This window comes from Cyprinodon tularosa, unplaced genomic scaffold, assembly GCF_016077235.1.
Source record: "Cyprinodon tularosa strain WSP-4 unplaced genomic scaffold, ASM1607723v1 ctg575, whole genome shotgun sequence".
Taxonomy (NCBI): Eukaryota; Metazoa; Chordata; class Actinopteri; order Cyprinodontiformes; family Cyprinodontidae; genus Cyprinodon; species Cyprinodon tularosa.
In genome coordinates, this window is record NW_024039313.1 from 141,955 (window position 1) to 161,595 (window position 19,641).

General features: G+C 36.9%; 1 protein-coding gene across 17 annotated transcripts in view; it reads left to right on the plus strand.

The window, feature by feature from the left end:
• matn4 (matrilin 4) overlaps window positions 1-15,290 on the plus strand; it is a 38,186-nt gene extending 22,896 nt beyond the window's left edge. For 8 of the 17 annotated variants that reach the window (XM_038306183.1, XM_038306182.1, XM_038306186.1 and 5 more), the window contains 11 exons: window positions 650-775; window positions 3,317-3,442; window positions 4,063-4,188; window positions 5,834-5,956; window positions 6,795-6,917; window positions 9,420-9,517; window positions 9,626-9,757; window positions 9,906-10,089; window positions 11,632-11,784; window positions 12,297-12,401; window positions 14,043-15,290. In XM_038306183.1, the coding sequence (XP_038162111.1) occupies window positions 650-775; window positions 3,317-3,442; window positions 4,063-4,188; window positions 5,834-5,956; window positions 6,795-6,917; window positions 9,420-9,517; window positions 9,626-9,757; window positions 9,906-10,089; window positions 11,632-11,784; window positions 12,297-12,401; window positions 14,043-14,101 (1,355 nt within the window). In that variant the 3' untranslated portion in view covers window positions 14,102-15,290. The remainder of the gene's footprint in view (window positions 1-649; window positions 776-3,316; window positions 3,443-4,062; window positions 4,189-5,833; window positions 5,957-6,794; window positions 6,918-9,419; window positions 9,518-9,625; window positions 9,758-9,905; window positions 10,090-11,631; window positions 11,785-12,296; window positions 12,402-14,042) is intronic. The other 9 variants (XM_038306187.1, XM_038306192.1, XM_038306195.1 and 6 more) reach the window with 3 other exon arrangements.
• The last annotated feature ends 4,351 nt before the right edge of the window (window positions 15,291-19,641 follow it).

Here is a 19,641-nt window from a genome sequence, read left to right on the forward strand (position 1 = left end):
CTGTATGCCTGCTGCTATTTTTACTAGTGTTACACGTTTCAGTCTACAAGCTTCCAATACAAATTAGGGGTTATCTTCCACCTCATGTTACCTGAGAACTACTGTATGTACCTGCTGCACTAGCACACCTAAACTACTGAAACTGAATCAGTTGCCAACGTACGGTAATAGAAAATTAACAGCTTGATTTATCTTTCCATGAGGAAAATTATTATTCATTATTTTGGAAAATATATTTAATTCATACAGAAGTGGTCTAGATCTATTCATTAATCAGATTGGCGTATTTAATAAATCTTAAATGACATGGTTAATGTTAAAAGCATGATTTCACAGAACATTACTTTGGATGGAGCAGCCACCAATATGCACAGTAATTCTTTTAGCAGATGACTTTTATCAAGATTAAAAAACACCAAGGCCTAAAGAGTATAACTTAACTTTGCATCATTAAACAGATTTGTGGGAATAGCTTCTTGCTTATCAGCATAACTATGTTATTAAATGATTAACAACATGAGTTAAGAAATGAGCAATGAGAAACATTGTCTACCTTGTTAAAATTACAGTAAATATTACCAAGGAATGCATGTGTTTGAACAGTGGTTAATGCTAAACAAGTTTAACTCACTGAATATGTGTAATTTAGCAATTGACCTGTGCGCTGAGGGAAAAGATGGCTGTGAACAAGTGTGTGTCTACATGGGCCCGGGCGTCTTCAGATGTGAATGCACCGACGGATACAGACTCAACGTGGATGAGAAGACCTGCTCACGTTAGTCGGGCTGTCACAAAAATACACACATATACATACAGATATACACATATGTAATGATTTACTGATTATTCTCTTTTCTGATTTTGTTTTACAACAAGGTTGTCAGTCTTCCCCTTTTGTTATTTTTTTTTCTTTTTAAAGAGTATCTGTAACTGCTTCTGATATTTCAGTTTTTAGGGATCATATTATCTGAAAACATGTTTTATCTAGCCATCATTAACAATTATTACTTTAAAACTCTATCGGACAAAAAAACAGGACCCATTTTGTTCAAATCAGCTAGGTGCTGATAATGTAAGATACCTTTTAAAAAGTTACATTTAAAAAAAAGTATTTCTTTTATCTATAACTAAGGAAAAGACGAACTGTTAAATTTGTCTTTGCAAAACGGTTATATGCAACATCAGTTATGGAAGTTACTTTTTTCAAATTATATCCCATAGCTTTACCTGATGCAAACACAGACCTGGTGAGACAAAATAATTAGGCTTATCAAACTTACGTCAGTTTTTCAGAATCAGAAATGCTTTGCGGCTAAGTAGTGTTTTTACAATGCAAGGAATTTGTTTTGATGATGAGGTGCTAAAAATAGACCAGCAAACATCCAGTTAACATATATAACTATGGCGGTAGAAAAATGTAGAATAAACAAATGCATGTGGATATATGCATGTGTTAAGATGTTTATTGTTTTTATGAACACCAATGTGAAAAGTGTTAGTGAGGGACCTGGGCCAGTTTAGCAGATTGGAAAGGCTGCTTTTGTAACAAGACAATGTGGTCTTGATGGACCGCAGCCTTCTGCCAGTTGGAAGGTTCCGTTTTTGTTCAGGGTGGGAAGGTTTACCTGCAATTTTACCTGCTCTCCTCTGGATTCTGGAAGTGATCTGTTCTTGAATAGAAGGACTCAGTGACGGTGGAGTAAATGTGTGCTATGATTGACACATGTGGCTGAACTTCTTTCATTGCCGCAGGAGGTAGATCCTCTGCTGTGCTTTTTTGGTGAGGGTATATTCAGCTCCCACTGGAGGTCTTGTTTGCACCGAGGAAGCAGAAGGACTTCACAGTGGTAGCTTGAGAGACACATAGGATGATTTTGGGGGGGGTGGGGTCCTATGTCCATGACCATCTCCTCCCGTAGTCCTGCAAATGCACTCCAGAATGTTCTGGCTGCACCGGTTGATCAATCTGCCACCTGTTGGAAGACTCTTCCCCCTTAGAGAGAAGTCTATAATGGTTTATTGTAAATGGTTGTGGCATCTGCAAACAGATGGGCCAAAGGGAAAGTGTACAGGCTTGAGGGTAAACAGTGGTGCTTGTCCTGCAGTGAAAGACCTGTTTTCACAGCTTCATGTGCTGCTTTCCTTCTGTAAGGGAGTCTGTGATCCACCTGCAGGTGCAATAAGGCACACTCAGCTGGAGGAGTTTTTTTCTTTAGCAGGACTAGAACTATAGTACTGAAAATGGAGCTAAAGTCCACAAACAGGATTCTGGCTTAGGTTACTGCAGAGTCCAGGTGCTGCGGAATGTAGTGAAGAGTCATATTTACTGGATCATCTACAGACATGTTGGCTCTGTAGATGAACTGTGCATTTGGTCCAAAGGTGGGTTTGTGGTGGACTTAAGGTAGGTCACCTTAAGGTGCTCACAGGACTTACAATTACCACAGATGTATTGTAAGAGGGACAGGTTTGTACTTTACAGTTATTTAGTTCTGCGATCCTTGGTATTTTGCAAACTAGGATGATGGTGACGGCTGTGAGGCACATGACAGATTGGCATGTCTCTGACAAGGTGTTAAACACACCTGTGAACACCAGAGACAGCCATTTAGTGCAGTGTTTCAGGATGGATGTGTAAACACAGTCTAGTCCGGGAGCTTTACATAGTTCAAGACCTGATTCAAATAGTTGTTTTTTTTCTTCTTCAGATTTGCTCAGGCTCTGCAGAAAATCAAGTAATGACATTCTTTTATGAACCATCAGCTGTAGGTAACATTTATAACAGGTAGTTGACCCAGGATAATGAATGAGGGCCACTGGCTTAACTCATCAATACCCTGACCCAGTGTGCTAAAACAGAATGAGCTGTGGGTAAAAAGACAATGGTGTCAGACCTCCATTTTGGAGCTGGGCTTTATATTTCTGTTAATATTCTAAAAACAGTTTAGAATTTTTCATCTTGATAAAAAATGTTTTACACTACTAACTCTATAGCTCTGTTTGTTCTCCTACCATTTGCTTGGAGCAAACCACGCAGCACTTACAAAAAACACTTAACAAGCCCTTCGTATGCTTTGTTAAAGTTATAATTTTGTTGTTAGTTTTGCTAACCCTTTACTGGTTGGTTAACGGCATTGACTTTACATAAACTGACATTGCACTAAAATACTCATGCCATTTTTTGAATGCCCTTTTACATTATTTTTTGGGGTGAAAAAAAATCATTTTATATGTAGCAATGTTAATGTATTCAAACTATTTAGTTTTTTTATATGAACCAAACAAGGATTTAACTAATTAAATGTCTATAATTTAGCTATTGACCTGTGCACTGAGGGAAAGCATGGCTGTGAACAAGTGTGTGTCTACGTGGGCCCTGGCATCTTCACCTGCGAGTGCAACGAGGGATACAGACTCAATGTGGACGAGAAGACCTGCTCACGTTAGTCGAGCATTCACAAAAGCTCTCACATACACAGTCACCTGTTTTCTTTTTTCGGAAGTCATTATCAGTGTTTTTCTAAAAACCTTAGCTGAAAAAGAAAACTCCCAGGATAAAATTAGGCACATGATAGAAACATGGCAAACACATCTATAATATAGAACCCAGTTGTTAAGTGAAATCCCTTGATCTACAAACCTATTTAACATATTTAAGTAATTAATCTGGTAGATAAATTACTTAAATAGACAAATGCCTGCAAATAAAATAAGCAGACTTTAAGCAGGAAAACTATATTTCCGAATGTGCATTTATTAATCAAGGAAATGTTTTCCAAATGTAAACATAAGCTTAATTCTGTCATCTTGGTTGAAAACTCTTCAAATCACTAATTTTAGAGTTTTATTCTCCCTTCTCCCTTCTTTTTTTTAGAATTCACAATTTATTGCATAAGCAAAGCCTAAGAAAAACGCTTGATTTTCCCTGCTTTCTTCATAATATGTTTTTTCTACTAAATAAATCACTGTTATTTCACTGTTGTTTTATACCTTAATAGCCATTTAAGTAATGTGAGAAAAGTTTTGAAATAATGGACTAAAACTTATCTTGTCTAATTTTAGCCATCGACCTCTGTGCTGAGGGAAAACATGACTGTGAGCAGGTCTGTGTGAACATGGGGCCGGGCATCTTCACCTGCGACTGCAACAAAGGATACAGACTCAATGAGGATGAGAAGAGTTGCTCAGGTGTGCATGGTGCTCACAAACATACACAAGTATATGGAAGCCATGAAGCCAGTAATTCAAAGTTCTGTATCTAAGTGACAGAAGAGTGTATCTTTGTCTTTAACCATTCCTGTCTCTTTTTGTAAAATATGAAATATCTGTCATAATCAGATTCAAACGAATATTACCAGTACTTATGAGGGACTGTTACCATTGCACAACCTTTAGAAAAATGGTTAAAAAGTATTTGTTATGTGCTCATCAATGCATATTTTATTAATTTTTAGACAGTCAACTATACAGGGGCCTTTTCAGAATAGTGCAGATAGTAGTTCCTACATGTTTTTCTTGGCTCATATTGCTGCACCGTTTGCATGTTCAACAGTAAATACCCTACTCTGAGTAGAACAGGAACTCTGGACTTCTATAGTATGTGGAATCCTGACATCCTTAGTTCTTTTTTTACAAGATGTAAGCACACATGCAGCCTTCTGCAAGGTCACTGCGAAGAACAAAAGTCACACAAATGTAGTGAATGACTTAAGCTCACCAATACAAAAACCTCAAACATACAGTAGTAGCCATTCAAAATTTCCCCACTTTGTTTTTATGGGCCCTTGGCTGGTCCTTTGCTTGTTCCCTACAATTCCTTTTTAAACATCAATCTTTCTACTAAAATATTCTTTCTGTCATGATTTGTGGACATTAAGATCTATATGTAAACAGAAGCTTCATCTCCTGCTCTGACCCTGTAATTCAGTGAAAGGGTAGAGTCAGAGTAAAAAATATGCACGCCAAGGAGAAGGCCAGTGGCTGGAAGTTGGAGGGTATTTTACTGGGAGTCGTAGGGGAGTAAGCTGCCAATTGGCTGGCGTTTAACTGGGAAGGGCGATTTGGAATGGCTGCTATTGCATGAAGCTCTGTCCATTTGCATGTTTTCTACAGAGCGCCTGTGAAGAAATAATGTATTATTATTATTATTATTAAGGCCAAATGCACGTTTATTTTATTATTTTGTGTTTTAAACTTCCTCTACTGTTATAATATAAATGATAAGGGTTCTCAAACTCTGACAGTTTCAGATCAGGAAAGTGGAACCAGGTGCTGATTAAAGAATGTTTACTTTGGAAGTTAAACAATTTTCCCAGATTTTAAAGTAATTAAAGTTTCCTAAGGAGATATTACTGCACTACTGATGGAACTTCCTTTAAATGTAGTACTGCTGGAGGAGAATCTCAGCTGATGGTCTGAGATTTTCTCCAGATATTCATACTGCTCAGTTAGCTCCACTTTATTCTTGTTGCTGATGCTGGTAATCTTAAGTCTGGGCACTCTGCTTCCTTGGAGAAGATCTTCACCATGTCCTTAGTTCTCCAAGGTTATGACAGAGGCATGACCTTCTTGTCAGTGTACCTCACCAAACAATATTTGGGCTGCATAAATTTATTCATCCATGTATAGTAGGATTAGGAAAAGTACAAATAGTTCTACAGTCAAGCTCTGAAATGACCTGAGCTTATCTCCAGAGATACAGTAATTATAAGCAAGAAGCATTCTAAACATGATTTTATGTAAGTCATACCAATACCAACATGCAAGGAAAGTGATATACTGACACATGAAAAATAAAAAATTTTGTAACACAGCTATTTGTCTTTGTTTTTAGCCATTGACCTATGTGCGGAAGGGAAGCATGACTGTGAGCAGATCTGTGTCAGTGCACCGGGCGTCTTCACATGTGACTGTAACAAAGGATTCAAACTCAACAGGGACAAAAGGACTTGCACAAGTCAGTGTCACCCTTTTTCAACACCTGTTTCTACAGTATAAATTTAAAATGAGTGGATCGCTAATATTTCTGTTCACTTATAGAATCAGTTACCGTTCTTGCTTTTTTTATGTTATACTGAGTAACAAGTTTGTAAGTGGGCTAATAAAACCTTTTAACAAGCCGAAAATTTAAAGAAAGTGAAACCTTAACTTAATCAAACCATGTTTCTTTTTCCTCTGTGTGTAACTGGAAAGAAAAATACAATAAAGCTCTAAGTTAAAGTTACACTTAGATTTGATTTGTATTATCACTGATTTATCTTGACCAGAAGTGACCTTAGTTGTGTACATTGTAGTGTAATTAAAAAGATCAGGGAAAGATCTCACACATCAGCCCTTTATAAAGCACTTCCACCTGACTGATATTTTTTTAATTACAGAGGGACAGGCCTTAATTCAATCAAAAAAATGTTAGAAGGGAAGGTTGACAATGAACACATGCAGTCATTTAAAAATTCATAAACATTAAATTAAATGAGTGCTGAATGTGAGAAACATACTGGTAAAGAAACATTGTTTTGAAATCAAAACTGATAATTGAAAAATGACTGGACAAAACATCAATCAGAGGTCATTTGAAAAAAGTATTCAATAATCACAATTTACTTTAATGTGATCAATATGATTTTCAGTTATTTAATACTGAAAAACAACAGTGTTCTCAAAAATCTAATTGGCAAAATGTTCTAAGTTTATACTTGTTATTTTCTGTTTTATTTGTCTCAGCAGTATTTGCCTTTACAAATAACACCTTAACACCCCTCTTTTGATTAATCTTTATAAATTTCATTTTATAGACATGGACATGTGCAACACAGTGAAGCATGGCTGTGAGTACCAGTGTGTTAACACCCCTGGATCCTACCACTGCATCTGCCCTGAAGGACAGCTACTCCAGGAGGATGGCAAAACTTGTGGCAGTAAGTTAAACTTTATAGAACAAATGTTTTACAGATAGGAAAACAGTTTATAAAACAAGGGACTTTTAGGGTACCCACTGAGATTGAGAGTTATTGAACAATAATAATTGAACTTTATTGATCTCACATTGGAGACATTTACCTCTGCATTTAACCCATCCCCTTGGGGAGCAGTAGGCTGCCACTCCCCAGGTGTGGGGAGTGGCGGCCTACTGGTTATGGATTGTTGTTCAGGACCAAAGTGCAGATGAACGCTTGCACCATGGTAAATTGATGAATTAACTAAAAGATACAACAGAACAGAAAGTTTGGCAAAGATACAAAACACAGCATCTATGATATATTAATGGTGCATTCCTATGAGGTAAATGAGTCCCAACAATGACAAAAACAATACTGTATATAGTTTTTGCACATGTACACAGCACTGAAACATATTGTCCTCTACACACAAGTTAACTCTGGATGACTGACTTAAGGCCACAAACATAACAAAGAAAAGCTACAAACGGTCAAAGTAGGAAAGTTTAACTACTGTTGATGTGGATAGCATCTATCACCAACTTCCCAATTTGTGATTGCAACTTGCAATCCAGATGTAACTGAATACTTGGAAGTTGAACATTTTGACTTTAAAGGATAAATGGAACCCATAAACACATCACAAAAAAGTAGTGCAGGGCACAAGTGCAGACAAAGGAGAAACATAGGTGAATTGAATTGATTAATTAGTGGATGCGTCTATGACTTTGTCGGCACGTTCGCGCTAACCCCTAAATGCCTCAGACACTATAAAGCAGGGACTATATATTGGACTTTATAGCAAACTCAGTTAACTTACTGTTTGGAGCTTTCTCTCCCCATTAGTCACATTACTCCGCCTACCTGCATGGTGCCTGGGAAATCGTTATTCTTTCTTGCTGCCACAACAAATCCAAAGATGCTTTGCAAAGAGAGCTCTCGCATCCACTAGACATTTGGGCCATCATCTTAAATGGCCTAAACTATATATAGTGCGCTATATAGTCATGAGGGTGGACGTTCGGACACAGCCTATGAGTCTCTGTGGGGAATTGACTGTCATCTTGAACTTCAATCTTCTTATAATTTTGCCAGCAGTTGTTGCCTCCTGACCAATCTCATTTCCTATTATACTGTGGCCCCATCCCAGCCATGTGCAGGTCTAGTATTTTATCCCTGATGTCCTTACAGCTCTCTAGTCTTTGCCATTGTGAAGAGTTTGAAGTTTGATTGAGTATGTGGATTGTGTCTTTTATGCAGTCAATCAGTTCAGACAGGTGCAGTTAAAGGTAATGAGGGGAGAACAGGAAGGCTTCTAACAGGCATAATATGCAAATTACTTAAAAATCCCTCAATGATTATTTCTGAATATTTGTTACTTACAGTTCTAGAGTACCTATCACACAAATGAATAACTTCTACAGGCTTTGTAAGTTGGAAAACCTGCTAAATGTATCAAATACTTGTTCTCCCCACAGTATCTGTTATCCAAACCAAGTCAACATGGCAGTTATAAGACCCAATATCTGATGACCGTATTCATGTTTTTTAACTTCCATTAGAGGAGATCATTGCAAAGCAACTGGTAGGCTTAAGTCCAAGGCAGTGCTGACATCTGGATCAAATCTTTTTATTGTGTTATGCATTTTTATTATAAATTAACATTGATAATAAATAAGGTACATATGATAGAACCCACTAATAAAGTTGAGGGAGTGTTGGCCTAGTGTGTTAGAGCAGTGCCCCTGTGCTCTGAGAAGGTTGCAAGTACCTGCTTTGATCCCCACATCCTCCACTCTGGGTTCCTGAGCAAAACCCTTAACCTCTGATTGCTCCCCGGGGACCATCCAATGGCAACCTACTGGGGGATGGGTCAAATGCAGAGAGTGAATTTCCCCATTGTGTGACAAAAAAGGGATTTACATTTTTTTATTATTATTATTACAGGCCGTTTTTATTATATAAGAGTGAGATTCTGTGACAAGTGCAGAGAAAAAAAGTTTTAGGATTTATTGTAAGAACCTGACTGAAAAACAGGGTGGTTAAATCCTGGAAATAAAATGGAGATAAATGAGGGGTTGGAGAAAATATCACACTGATGTGAAAAACAGCTTTGTTATGTCTGCAAAAATGGTCCAACTCTTAGGAGTATTATTTTCAAATTTTATTTCCCTGAAAGAAGAACGAGAAACAGAGGCTGGCCGTCTTTTGACCGCATAACCAAAACTGTCTTTAATCTTGAAAGGATTATTAAATGAAAAAACGTCCAGTGTAACATTGGAGTTGTTGTGTTTAAATCTTTCTTTTACATAAGTAGAAATTTAAAAATACTGTAATAATACTTTAGCACTGTGTAGAATGTTGTTGAAAGGTATAAGTTTGGTGTATGTTTGATTTGATTATACTTAGGTGTTCAGGCTCCTTAATCAATCCATCTGTTGTCTGTATTCATTTCCAGCCTAATAATTTTCTCTCCTTCAGCCTGCAAGTCATCAAACATCGACCTGGTGCTTCTGATCGATGGCTCTAAGAGTGTCCGCCCTCAAAACTTTGAGCTCGTCAAAAAGTTTGTTAATCAGGTGGAAATATTTGTGACATATTACAGAACAGGACCATGAATAGAGGAATTTAACAGCCTTGCATAGATTAAGCATTAAGAAAAAATATTGTTTCTGATCAACTTGCAGGTTGTGGACTCACTAGATGTGTCTGCTCGTGGTACCAGAGTTGGTCTGGTTCAGTACTCCAGCCGGGTCAGGACCGAGTTCCCACTCAGTATGTACCACACTGCTGAAGACATCAAAGCTGCAGTGTTGAAGGTAACCTAACAACCCTGAATTATTTTTTTTTTTTTTATGGTATGAGTTTGTTTTTCAGGTGGATTTCACTATTTAGAAGAGTAAAATCCTCTTTAATCAACTAATTGTATTTGTAAATTCTGTAAAAGCTTAAAATGTGTACATTAAGGTTGATTACATGGAAAAAGGAACAATGACGGGTCTGGCACTGAAGCACATGCTGGAAAACAGCTTCTCAGAAGCAGAAGGAGCTCGTCCAGCCAGTCACAACATCCCCAGAGTTGGTCTGGTTTTTACAGATGGAAGATCCCAGGATGACATCAGCGAGTACGCCAAGAAGGCTAAAGAAGCAGGTCAGTAGTCGTCAGCTCTGTCCTATAATACCATCTGAATTAGGTCACAGTAAAAGCTTATATTCATAATGCGCATGAATGTCATATTATGTGTAATATATTGACATTTTGGATTATTGATTGATTGACATTATTGATCTCAAACTGGAGAAATGTACTTGTTACATCAGCTCAAATAGTCAAAAGACAAGAAGCAGGTGCCAGGAAGAAAAAGGTGCATGGAATATATACAGTATATACTATGCGTCCACATATGACACCTTTTTCTTTTTTTTTCAAAGCACGATTATACAGGGTTATTGCACAAGATGTTTACATGGGTATTTATATAGATGGATATTTATATTTATGTATATAGTTATTGCACGGGGTATCAAATATAGAGAAACATGGTATTGCACAGGGTATCAAATAGTAATTGCACATTATACATTGCACAAGTTATTGCCGTTGTACTGTCGCATTGTAGAGTCTGATGGCAGCAGGGATGAATGACCTGTGGTAGCGCTCCTTTTTACAAACAGGGTGTAAAAGTCTTTCACTAAAGGACCAGTTCAGCTCCTTTACAGTCTGGTGCAGAGGGTGGAAGGGGTTGTCCAAGATGAATGTAAGCTTGGACAGCACAGTCTCTTCCAGGAGCCCAGTCGACAACAGCCTAGAGAAGAACTGATGCCACCACAGAGTCATAGAAGGTTTTAAGCAGGGGCCTGCTCACTGCAAAGGACCTCAGCCTCCTCTGGAGTTGGAGGAGGTTTTGGCCCTTCCTGTCTTATGAGTCCAGTCCAGTTTATTATTGACTTGAACACCCAGGTATTTAAAACTCTCCACAGTTTCTATGTCCTGTCCCTGGATGTTCACGGGGGAGTGAGGTGGGGGTCTTCTCCTTAAGTTGATCGCCATATCTTTGGTCTTACTGGTGTTAAGACACAGGTGGTTCTTCTCACACTAGTCCACAAAGTTTATGATGACCGATAGATAATACAGCTCGTTCCCCTCAGAAACCCAGCCTACAATAGCCGAGTCATCTGAGAACTTCTGGAAATGGCAGCTGACTGTGTTGGAGGTGAAGTCTGGGGGGAAAAGGTGAAGAGGATACAACAGTGGAGAAAATGCTTTATAGCATAAATAAGAAACTAAAACAATTGGAGACCGCAGACCTCCACCAAGCAGCTCCTCTTTTTATCTCAAAGTGTTAAAAAAATAAATCTTAAAAAAATTCCTAATTCAGGATTGTGTTACGGATGGCCACCAAAAATACAATAGATTATAAGTTGGCCTGCTTTAAACTTGTTTATTTCAGAGCATTCCATTCATGACCTTCTCTGTATTTTTTTACTAACAGACAAACAAACAAACAATTGGGGAAGGTTGCAAGGGCATGGAAAAGAACAAAATTAAGAAAAGCACAGAAGAATAAGCTTTAAAAAAATTGAAATTTTAAACATAAAGAAAATAACAAATATAGTTAACCTCTCTTAAACACATTGCACTTGTTAAAGCATTACTATACATTTGACGTAATGATTTCTTGTGTTCATGCAGGAATCACCATGTATGCTGTTGGCGTGGGCAAAGCAGTGGAAGATGAGCTGCGTGAAATTGCATCAGAACCTGTGGAGAAACATTTCTATTACACAACTGATTTCAGTGCAATCAACACCATTGCTGAGAACCTCAAACTTAATGTGTGCCCAGGTAAACAACACCAGAGTGCAGGCTGTGGGGATCGAACCTTCTAGGAGCACAAGCACACTGCTCTAACCACTAGGCCAACAATCCCCTATAATGCATTTTATAATGCATTATAAAATAACATCCTACACTGGAATACAGACACACACCATTTGAAAGGTCGCCAGAAGTTAACAAATATAAGTATCCACACACCAACCCCCTCACACCATCTCATCAGATTTAATAATGCCCTTCATGATAGAGGATGCCTTGTTGCTTGTCGCCATCTACTGACACCTTTTGAACATGGCAGTTTCACAATTAAATTGAAATCAAAGCAACAGCAAACAGTTGTAACATCTACAGACATATATCTTGAATGATCTAAGTTTACAAAGGCTAACTGTTGGCTAAGATTTGACCTCTCATAAACAGAACAGCATAAACAGAACAATTAATGTAAAGTCTAAAAAAAGTATATAAATAACGAATGAAATGGCTCTATGTGAAAATGTTGTCCTTTTTGTCTGCAGCTGAAAGTCAGGGGGAGGTCGAGGTGAAGGATCCTTGTGCCTGTGAGAACCTAGTGGAGTTCCAGCAGGCCACAATGAACAGTTTGGATCAGCTCACACAAAAACATATCCTTTGTTAGTAATTCAAAAAAATCTTTAGCTCACAAGTATTTACATCTATGCCTTGAAAAATTAACTCAGGTTAAAACTAGGTAACCTACAGTGGTTGTTTGCACCCAGCTCTGCATCTTTTTTACTCAGTTTTTCCCTCCTCTTAACCTGCTCTGTGTCAAAGTGAGATATAGAGAAAGAAAGAAAAACACAGGACATTTTCTTTCTTTCTGCTATACAGTAAAGACACTAAGTTTTGAGGTAGTGGTGGGGGGTCATTAAGGCTTCATGAAAACCGCTTGGTGAGCTGTTGTCTGTATTAGCAGCTCCTGGCTGTGTGCTACACTTGGCCCTGCTGGGCATGCTTCTCAATTTCCCATCCTTTGCTGCTCTTGGGGGACGTGATGCTGCGATCCATATTCTTACCTCTCTGTGTTCTGTGGACCTAGTTACAAATTTCCTAAAATGCAAATACATTTAGTAGCAAACACACTTATTTCTATGTGAAGCCATGGTTTTTTGGTTTACCTTTACAAATGGCAACCTAAAATGGCTGATGTATATATATTTTATATCTAAGGAAAAACAGTTGATTGCATTGACTAATTGACTCGAATGCAATCCGTCACACTAAGCATGCTTGTAGCAACAGTGGAGAGGAAAAACTCCCTTTTAACAGGAGGAAACCTCCAGCAGAACCAGGCTCAGTGTGAGCGGCCATCTGCCGAGGCCAACTGGGGTTCAAGGAGACAGGAGCAGAGATACAAAAAGCAACTGTAAAAGGCGGCCCCGTCGAGGAAACATCAGGAAACAATCAGCAGCTTAGCAGTAAAATGAACATTTCCATTCTGTAAAGTGCAGCAGTTATTAAACAGTTAAGGAGAAAAAACATGGTGCAAAAATGCATTGATATGGAAGTTCAGAGCAGCGTAAAGACACATATATACAGTATATGGTGCAAATATGCAGTATTTTAGTTTGGTATTATCAGTGTGATGCAGTGAGTCTATGACTTGATTTTGAGTTTTTAAGGAAGCCTTAGAGAGAGAATGGGAAGAAGAATTAATAATAGCGCAATTTTAAAATAAAACCAGTTAGATGCTGCAACAGACTTATGACCCAGAGAAAAGGTTTATCTTCCCATCAGGCAGCATTGTGTGATCCTTCATTTAGATCAAAGGGGATTTGTGTGTTTAAAATACTCAAAGTCCCAGCCTATATCAAATGTGAACTTTCTGGAAAGACTTGCAAATTGCTGCCATAGATGCTTTCCAGCCAATATGACTTAGCTTTAGCTACTATGCAAAGGATAAGAACCAAATTCTGTCTGTAGATGAGTGAAGATAATGGACATTTCTGAAGAAAAGAAACTGATTGAAGCATAAGATTGTTCTAGAAGTATGACAGAGTTAAATGCTGAGCACCACTCTTTTCAGGTATCTAGTTTTGAACAATTTAAGCTGTTTTATTCTTCTTTTATTTTGCAATTCTGTCTTGGTTTCTGATGGTCTATTACATTAGTGGAAAGAGAAGTTTAAGTTTGTACATACTTTTGCAAAGCACTGTAACACAGACGTTTAAAGATAATGTGTATTTAAGAATACAGGCCATGGCAGAAATGTGATTTCATCTGTTAGTCCTTAACAGAATGTTCACTGGCTTCAATGGCCGCCCGTTTGGAGCAACTGGAGAACCAGCTCCTATCAAGGAAGTGAAGTGGTCCAAAAGATGACCAAACAGAAAAGCACACAGGAAACTGGAGGAAAAAGAAGAAGATGACTGATGCTGGAAAAAAATCATTGTAGCAGGAGCAATGAGTGTTTCTAGGAGAAGCTAGAAACCCCTCAGATAATACAGCTGGCTTTACAACATCCTGGGTGCTTAGAAACTCAGGAAAGTGAGTGAGGTTGTGGCACCAAATCATTTGTAGCTGTTAATGGTATAATAAAACCAGCATCACTAACTACCTATATACAATATAGCTGTTATAGAGCTATATTAAAAAAACAAAAGTTAATTAACGGCTCAAAATATACTCTCTTATTATAAATACCTTTATGTATTTTACAATTCAATACATGCATTGGGTGACATTTGTTATTGGTTTCTTCTTAAAGTGCAGCACTTCACTCTAAGCAGGTGGTCTTTTTTGTAAACTAGATTTAATGTTTTTACTGTACATGAGCAATCAGTTTAAAACTGAACAATCACCTTCCTTCATAGTAACAGACTTCTCTCAGAGCCCTTCTTATATGGGATTCTTTTTTTTTTTTTTTTTACAGTTTTAGAAACAATTTATTTATTGCAGGTTTTGTTTTGTTTTTTTCTTCATTTTTTAACCAACAGCAAAAACACAAATTAAAAAAGGACAGGCGCGATTTAGAGAAATCAAGTAATAATACCACTTCTGTTATCTCTCTGGTTTGTTTCATATAAAACCATCTTTCTTATCTTTTCAGAAAATCCTCAGACCAGATTAGCTTTTCAGAGTTGGAAATAATTGAATAGTTGACAGTTTTTTAAAATAAAAAAAGGGAATTTAAGAAATGTTGAATCTTATTGTTTACTGAAGCTGTGGTGTTTATTCAGTAAAGGAATCTGCAAATGCTTTAGGACTTACTTCTGTTTGTGGTTTTCTACTTTTTCATATATCCTCAAATATAATATATATTAAAAAAAAAAATACATCATTTGATTTTAGAAGCTTCTTATAAATCTTCTGCTAGCATAGATGTTTAATTTGTTGGGTTTGTACTAAAATATACCACCATGCATTTATAGTTCTTAGTTTTTGGAAATCTGTATATGAATTTTGTATATTTTCTAATAACTGCTTTTGTATTTTACTAATGAATCTTTCTATTCAACCAAAGAGGGAAATAAATGAATAAACTTTTTACAGACCAGTTTTTTCCTATTTTTTTTTATCCTTTATTTCTGGATCGGCAGCTTTCTTTTCCCACGGATTCTAAATAGTTTAAAGTCTTTACAATAATAGAGCAACAGAAGTTATTATGTTTGGTAAACTTTTTTTTGTCTTTGATCTTTAGGAAGTGATAATTGCACTCTTCACCCATTAATAAGTTCCCAGGGACAAAGTATTGTCCGTTGATCAACTGCTTTTTGTTTTTCCAGAAACATAGTCATGTACAAGTGAGAGTAACCCATGAGGATAAAGACTAATTCCTCGTGGGCTGTAATTTGCTGCATTGAAAGAGCAGCTCTACAGAGATCACTTACTGCTTTCAGACTAATTGTATCCTTACTGATAGTGACCTTTACTGCACTGTCTCAACAGGCTCTTTAGCAACACACTTGTTCCAGAAGTTTCTTCTATTAAAGTAGCACAAAAGTAAATAAGTGATAACTTCCTTTTCCACTATTCAAATATTAAATATTTTTGGTAATACAAACACTTTTAGACAAGATCCACTATTACAGATTTAAAGATGGTAAAGTTCACACAGCGAAGATATTAATATAACTTGTAATTGTTTGTGTCATCATACAAGTGATCTTGGTGATTCTAGTTTCTGTGATTTGTTGATAAAACAGGCCACATGTGATCAGATTTACGGTAGATGTAAATCATGTTAGATTATTATTTCTTTTTTATATTCCTTAATAAAAGTAAAATGCATCAGTCTTCAGTTTCTGCAAAATTGTTATATGAACTAAATAGAACCATGGAAGGAGAACAATTGTCATTGTGTCAGGGGACTAGACAAATAAACACAACTGAAAAGATAGATCATTTTAAGATTATTATTAGTTTATTATTACTATTTTTTGCATCCGTTAGCTTTTTACTTCAAAGATGAAATGATAAATATGGAAACTGACTAGTAGTGTTAACCTATAAAGTTTCCTGAAAATGCATACTTTAACAAAAGGCACCAGATGCCAAAACCAAGAATTTAATAAATGTTTCTATATGAGGTATAAAGTTATGTCCTTTGCACAGTTAGTCGATAGATTTCATTATAGATGCTTATATGATCCTTTTTTAATGCAGCAGAAAACGGGATATAAACCAATACAATTAGAAAAAAAAAAAAGGATTTGGAACATTCTGTAAACCTAAAGTAAATTTCTAATTAGTGGTGGGGCAGGCCCCTCCCTGGGCTGCCACCTTATCGTGGTGGAGGGGTTTGAGTGTCCCAATGACCTTATGAGCTATGCTGTCTGGGGGGTTATGTCTCCTGGTAGGGTTACCCAAGGCAGACAGGTCCGAGGTGAGGGACCGGACAAAGAGCAGCCTAAAGACCTCTTAGAGCAAGACATAGGGATCTAGTGTTTCTCTTGCACGGACGCGGGTCACCGGCGCTCTATTTTGGTGGCCTTAGAATTGAGTCTCTGTTATTCACAGATGATGTGGTTCTATTGGCTTCATCGGACCATGATCTACAGCTCTCACTGGAGCAATTCACAGCCGAGTATGAAGCGGCCGGGATGAGGATCAGTGCCTCCAAATCCGAGACAATGGTCTTGACTCAGAAAAGGGTAGAGAGCCTCCTCCGGGTTGTGGAGGATTTACTGCCCCTAGTGGAGGAGTTTAAGTATCTTGGGGTCTTGTTTATGAATGAGAGGAAGATGGAGCGGGAGATTGATAGGCGGATTGGTGTGGCGTCTGCTGTGAAGCGTGCGCTGCACCGGTCTGTTGTGGTGAAGAGAGACTCTCATCTATGGTCATGAGCTTAGGGTCATGACTGAAAGAATGAGATCCCGGATACAAGCGGCTGTAATGAGTTTTCTCCGTAGTGTGTCTGGGCTCTGCCTTAGAGATAGGGTGAGGAACTCAGTCATCCGGGGAGGACTCAGAGTAGAGCCGCTGCTCCTTCATATTGAGAGGAGCCAGTTGAGGTGGCTCAGGCATCTGGTTAGGATGCCTCCTGGACGAGGTGTTCCAGGCACGTCCTACCGGCAACAGATTAAGATGTAAATATTTATGTGTATATGGTACTTTTTAGTAACAAGACAGTTTAAAGTGCCGTACATGAACTAAAAAGAAAAAAAAAACATACACACGAACACGAACTTTGCTCTGGCATAATGGAGACAGCTAAATGTTCTCTTTTCAAAAAATACCTTTGCAGACATTGTTATAAACTCCAACTTAAAAGTTTTAATGTTTGATTTTATGTGATTATTAACCAAATGCATAGCTCCAGATGTCAAGTTACAGAAGATCAACAGTTTGTGCTCATTAGCTTTTAGCTGGCCTCTGTATGTTTTTAAAATCCGAATCCAAGCTCTTGATCCTTTTTCTTCTGAAAAAGGAGAGGATTCTAGTCATAACTGATAGAGTTTAGAATCATGTATTTTTGTTACTTTTGTTTTTGTTAATTATCCTCGTAAGAAGAGGTGAAAATATTTACTACTACTGAATGCTACTGCTATTGCATTTGATTAAAGGCTTAGTCTATGAGGAATATTTGTTTTAAAACAATATTTCTAATATCATTAACCATATTCATGTTTTCTCTAGTGAACATGCTGCTCTGTGTCTCTAATTAGGACAGCCATTTCAAGTAAATAATCAGTCTTAAGTTCCCTTCAGTGACAGTTTTACATTAACAACAGCGTCTCTCATAAGACATCTAATAGATCCCCTTGGTGCTACTGTGGCACATTGCACCTTTTAACGCTAGAAAACAACTTACTCCCTGTCTGTGCGACCTTTACGATTAGAGTCTAAACAAGGTTAATGAGATGGCTGTTTTCTTGTCCTGGAGTATGACTCACCTTCTCATCTCTCTGAGAATTACCTAAAATGTCAGAATGTCCCAGCAGTATTTCTAACAGAAGAAAGTGCAACAACATTGTAAGTTTTCAAGAACAGCTTTGATTTAGCACTCAAAACAAATGAACTTTCAAAGCCAAAATACAGAATACATCTACTGAACATATCTAATCTATATAATTTATTTTCTGACATAAAACTGTTGTTGCACATCATGCTTATAGGCTGCGGCAAATTCTAATCATTTTTTAAACTGATAAATCAAGCAAAAATTAATATTTTTGTTTAAATAATTTTAAAAGCCCAAGAAAAATCTCAACTTATAAACATAATTTATTTTTGTTTTACCTCTAAATGAGGTATAAAGGGCTGTGCTCTAATGCTTACTTCCACACTAATGCATTTTGGTGATAAAAAATATTCTACTCTATCTATTTAATGTCGATTTTGTTTTTGATTGTTTTCTCACTAATTTAAGTAACTCTGACAAAATGAACACTGCAGCACAAAAAAATTTTTCCCTAACAATAATACTTCACCAAGAATATCATGAATATCTCTGGTTAATCTCACTTAAATCAGCTCAATATATAATATAGACTGCTAAAACATATAAATTAACAACTTTATTATGTGCAAAACTTTATGAATTGGCACATCATTAAATATGTAGTGTATTTTAGGTGCTTGTAGTAATTTGAACAAAATGTTCAAACTCCTGACAAGTTCTGTATTATTGTTAAACACAAAATTGTTGAACAGTTATTCAATTAAAGAACAAGGAAGCTATTATAAGTTTAACAAATTAGGTGAAACTAGGTGAAATTTCAGTGTTGAGCATTTTGTTTTTAGACAAATTAACACTACATCAAACTTAATAAAATGCAAATAAAAGAGGTAATTTAATATTGATTTAATTAATATCAATAATAATGATAATAATATCATTGATTCCTCCCATAAAACTGAGACTGACACAACTTTATGCTGGTTGATATATTTTCACATTTATTTTGATTAATATTGTCTGTTGTATTTTTATCTTTGATGGAATGTTACTTTAACTCTGTCCTTTGTACTATATATTAGCTACTGGAAGAAGAATTTCTCTGAAGGAGAAATCCCGAGGACAATAAAGCTGAGTCTAAGTCTAGCTAAGATATACTCTGTGAGATCTACTGTATGTTTCCTCAGTTTCCTGCCTTTTTTTCATATGCTAAGCCCTGAGTGGCAGGGGTTCACATCCATGTATATGCACTCCATGCACGCACATGCACACACATTCAAGTATTTGCTTGCATGGCCAGACCAGCAATGTAAACAAGAGAGTAGAAAACAACATAGAGAGATGGTGTGAGACGTCTTATTATAGTTCATCTGAAAGGATACTTTGAGTCCCTTACTATGCTATTATTTTTTTGTCTTTTTATATCATTGCTCCTTTGATGAAACAGTATAAAAAATTAGTACATTTTAAATTAAAACTGTAAAAGAAAACGAGGAAGAGAAAAA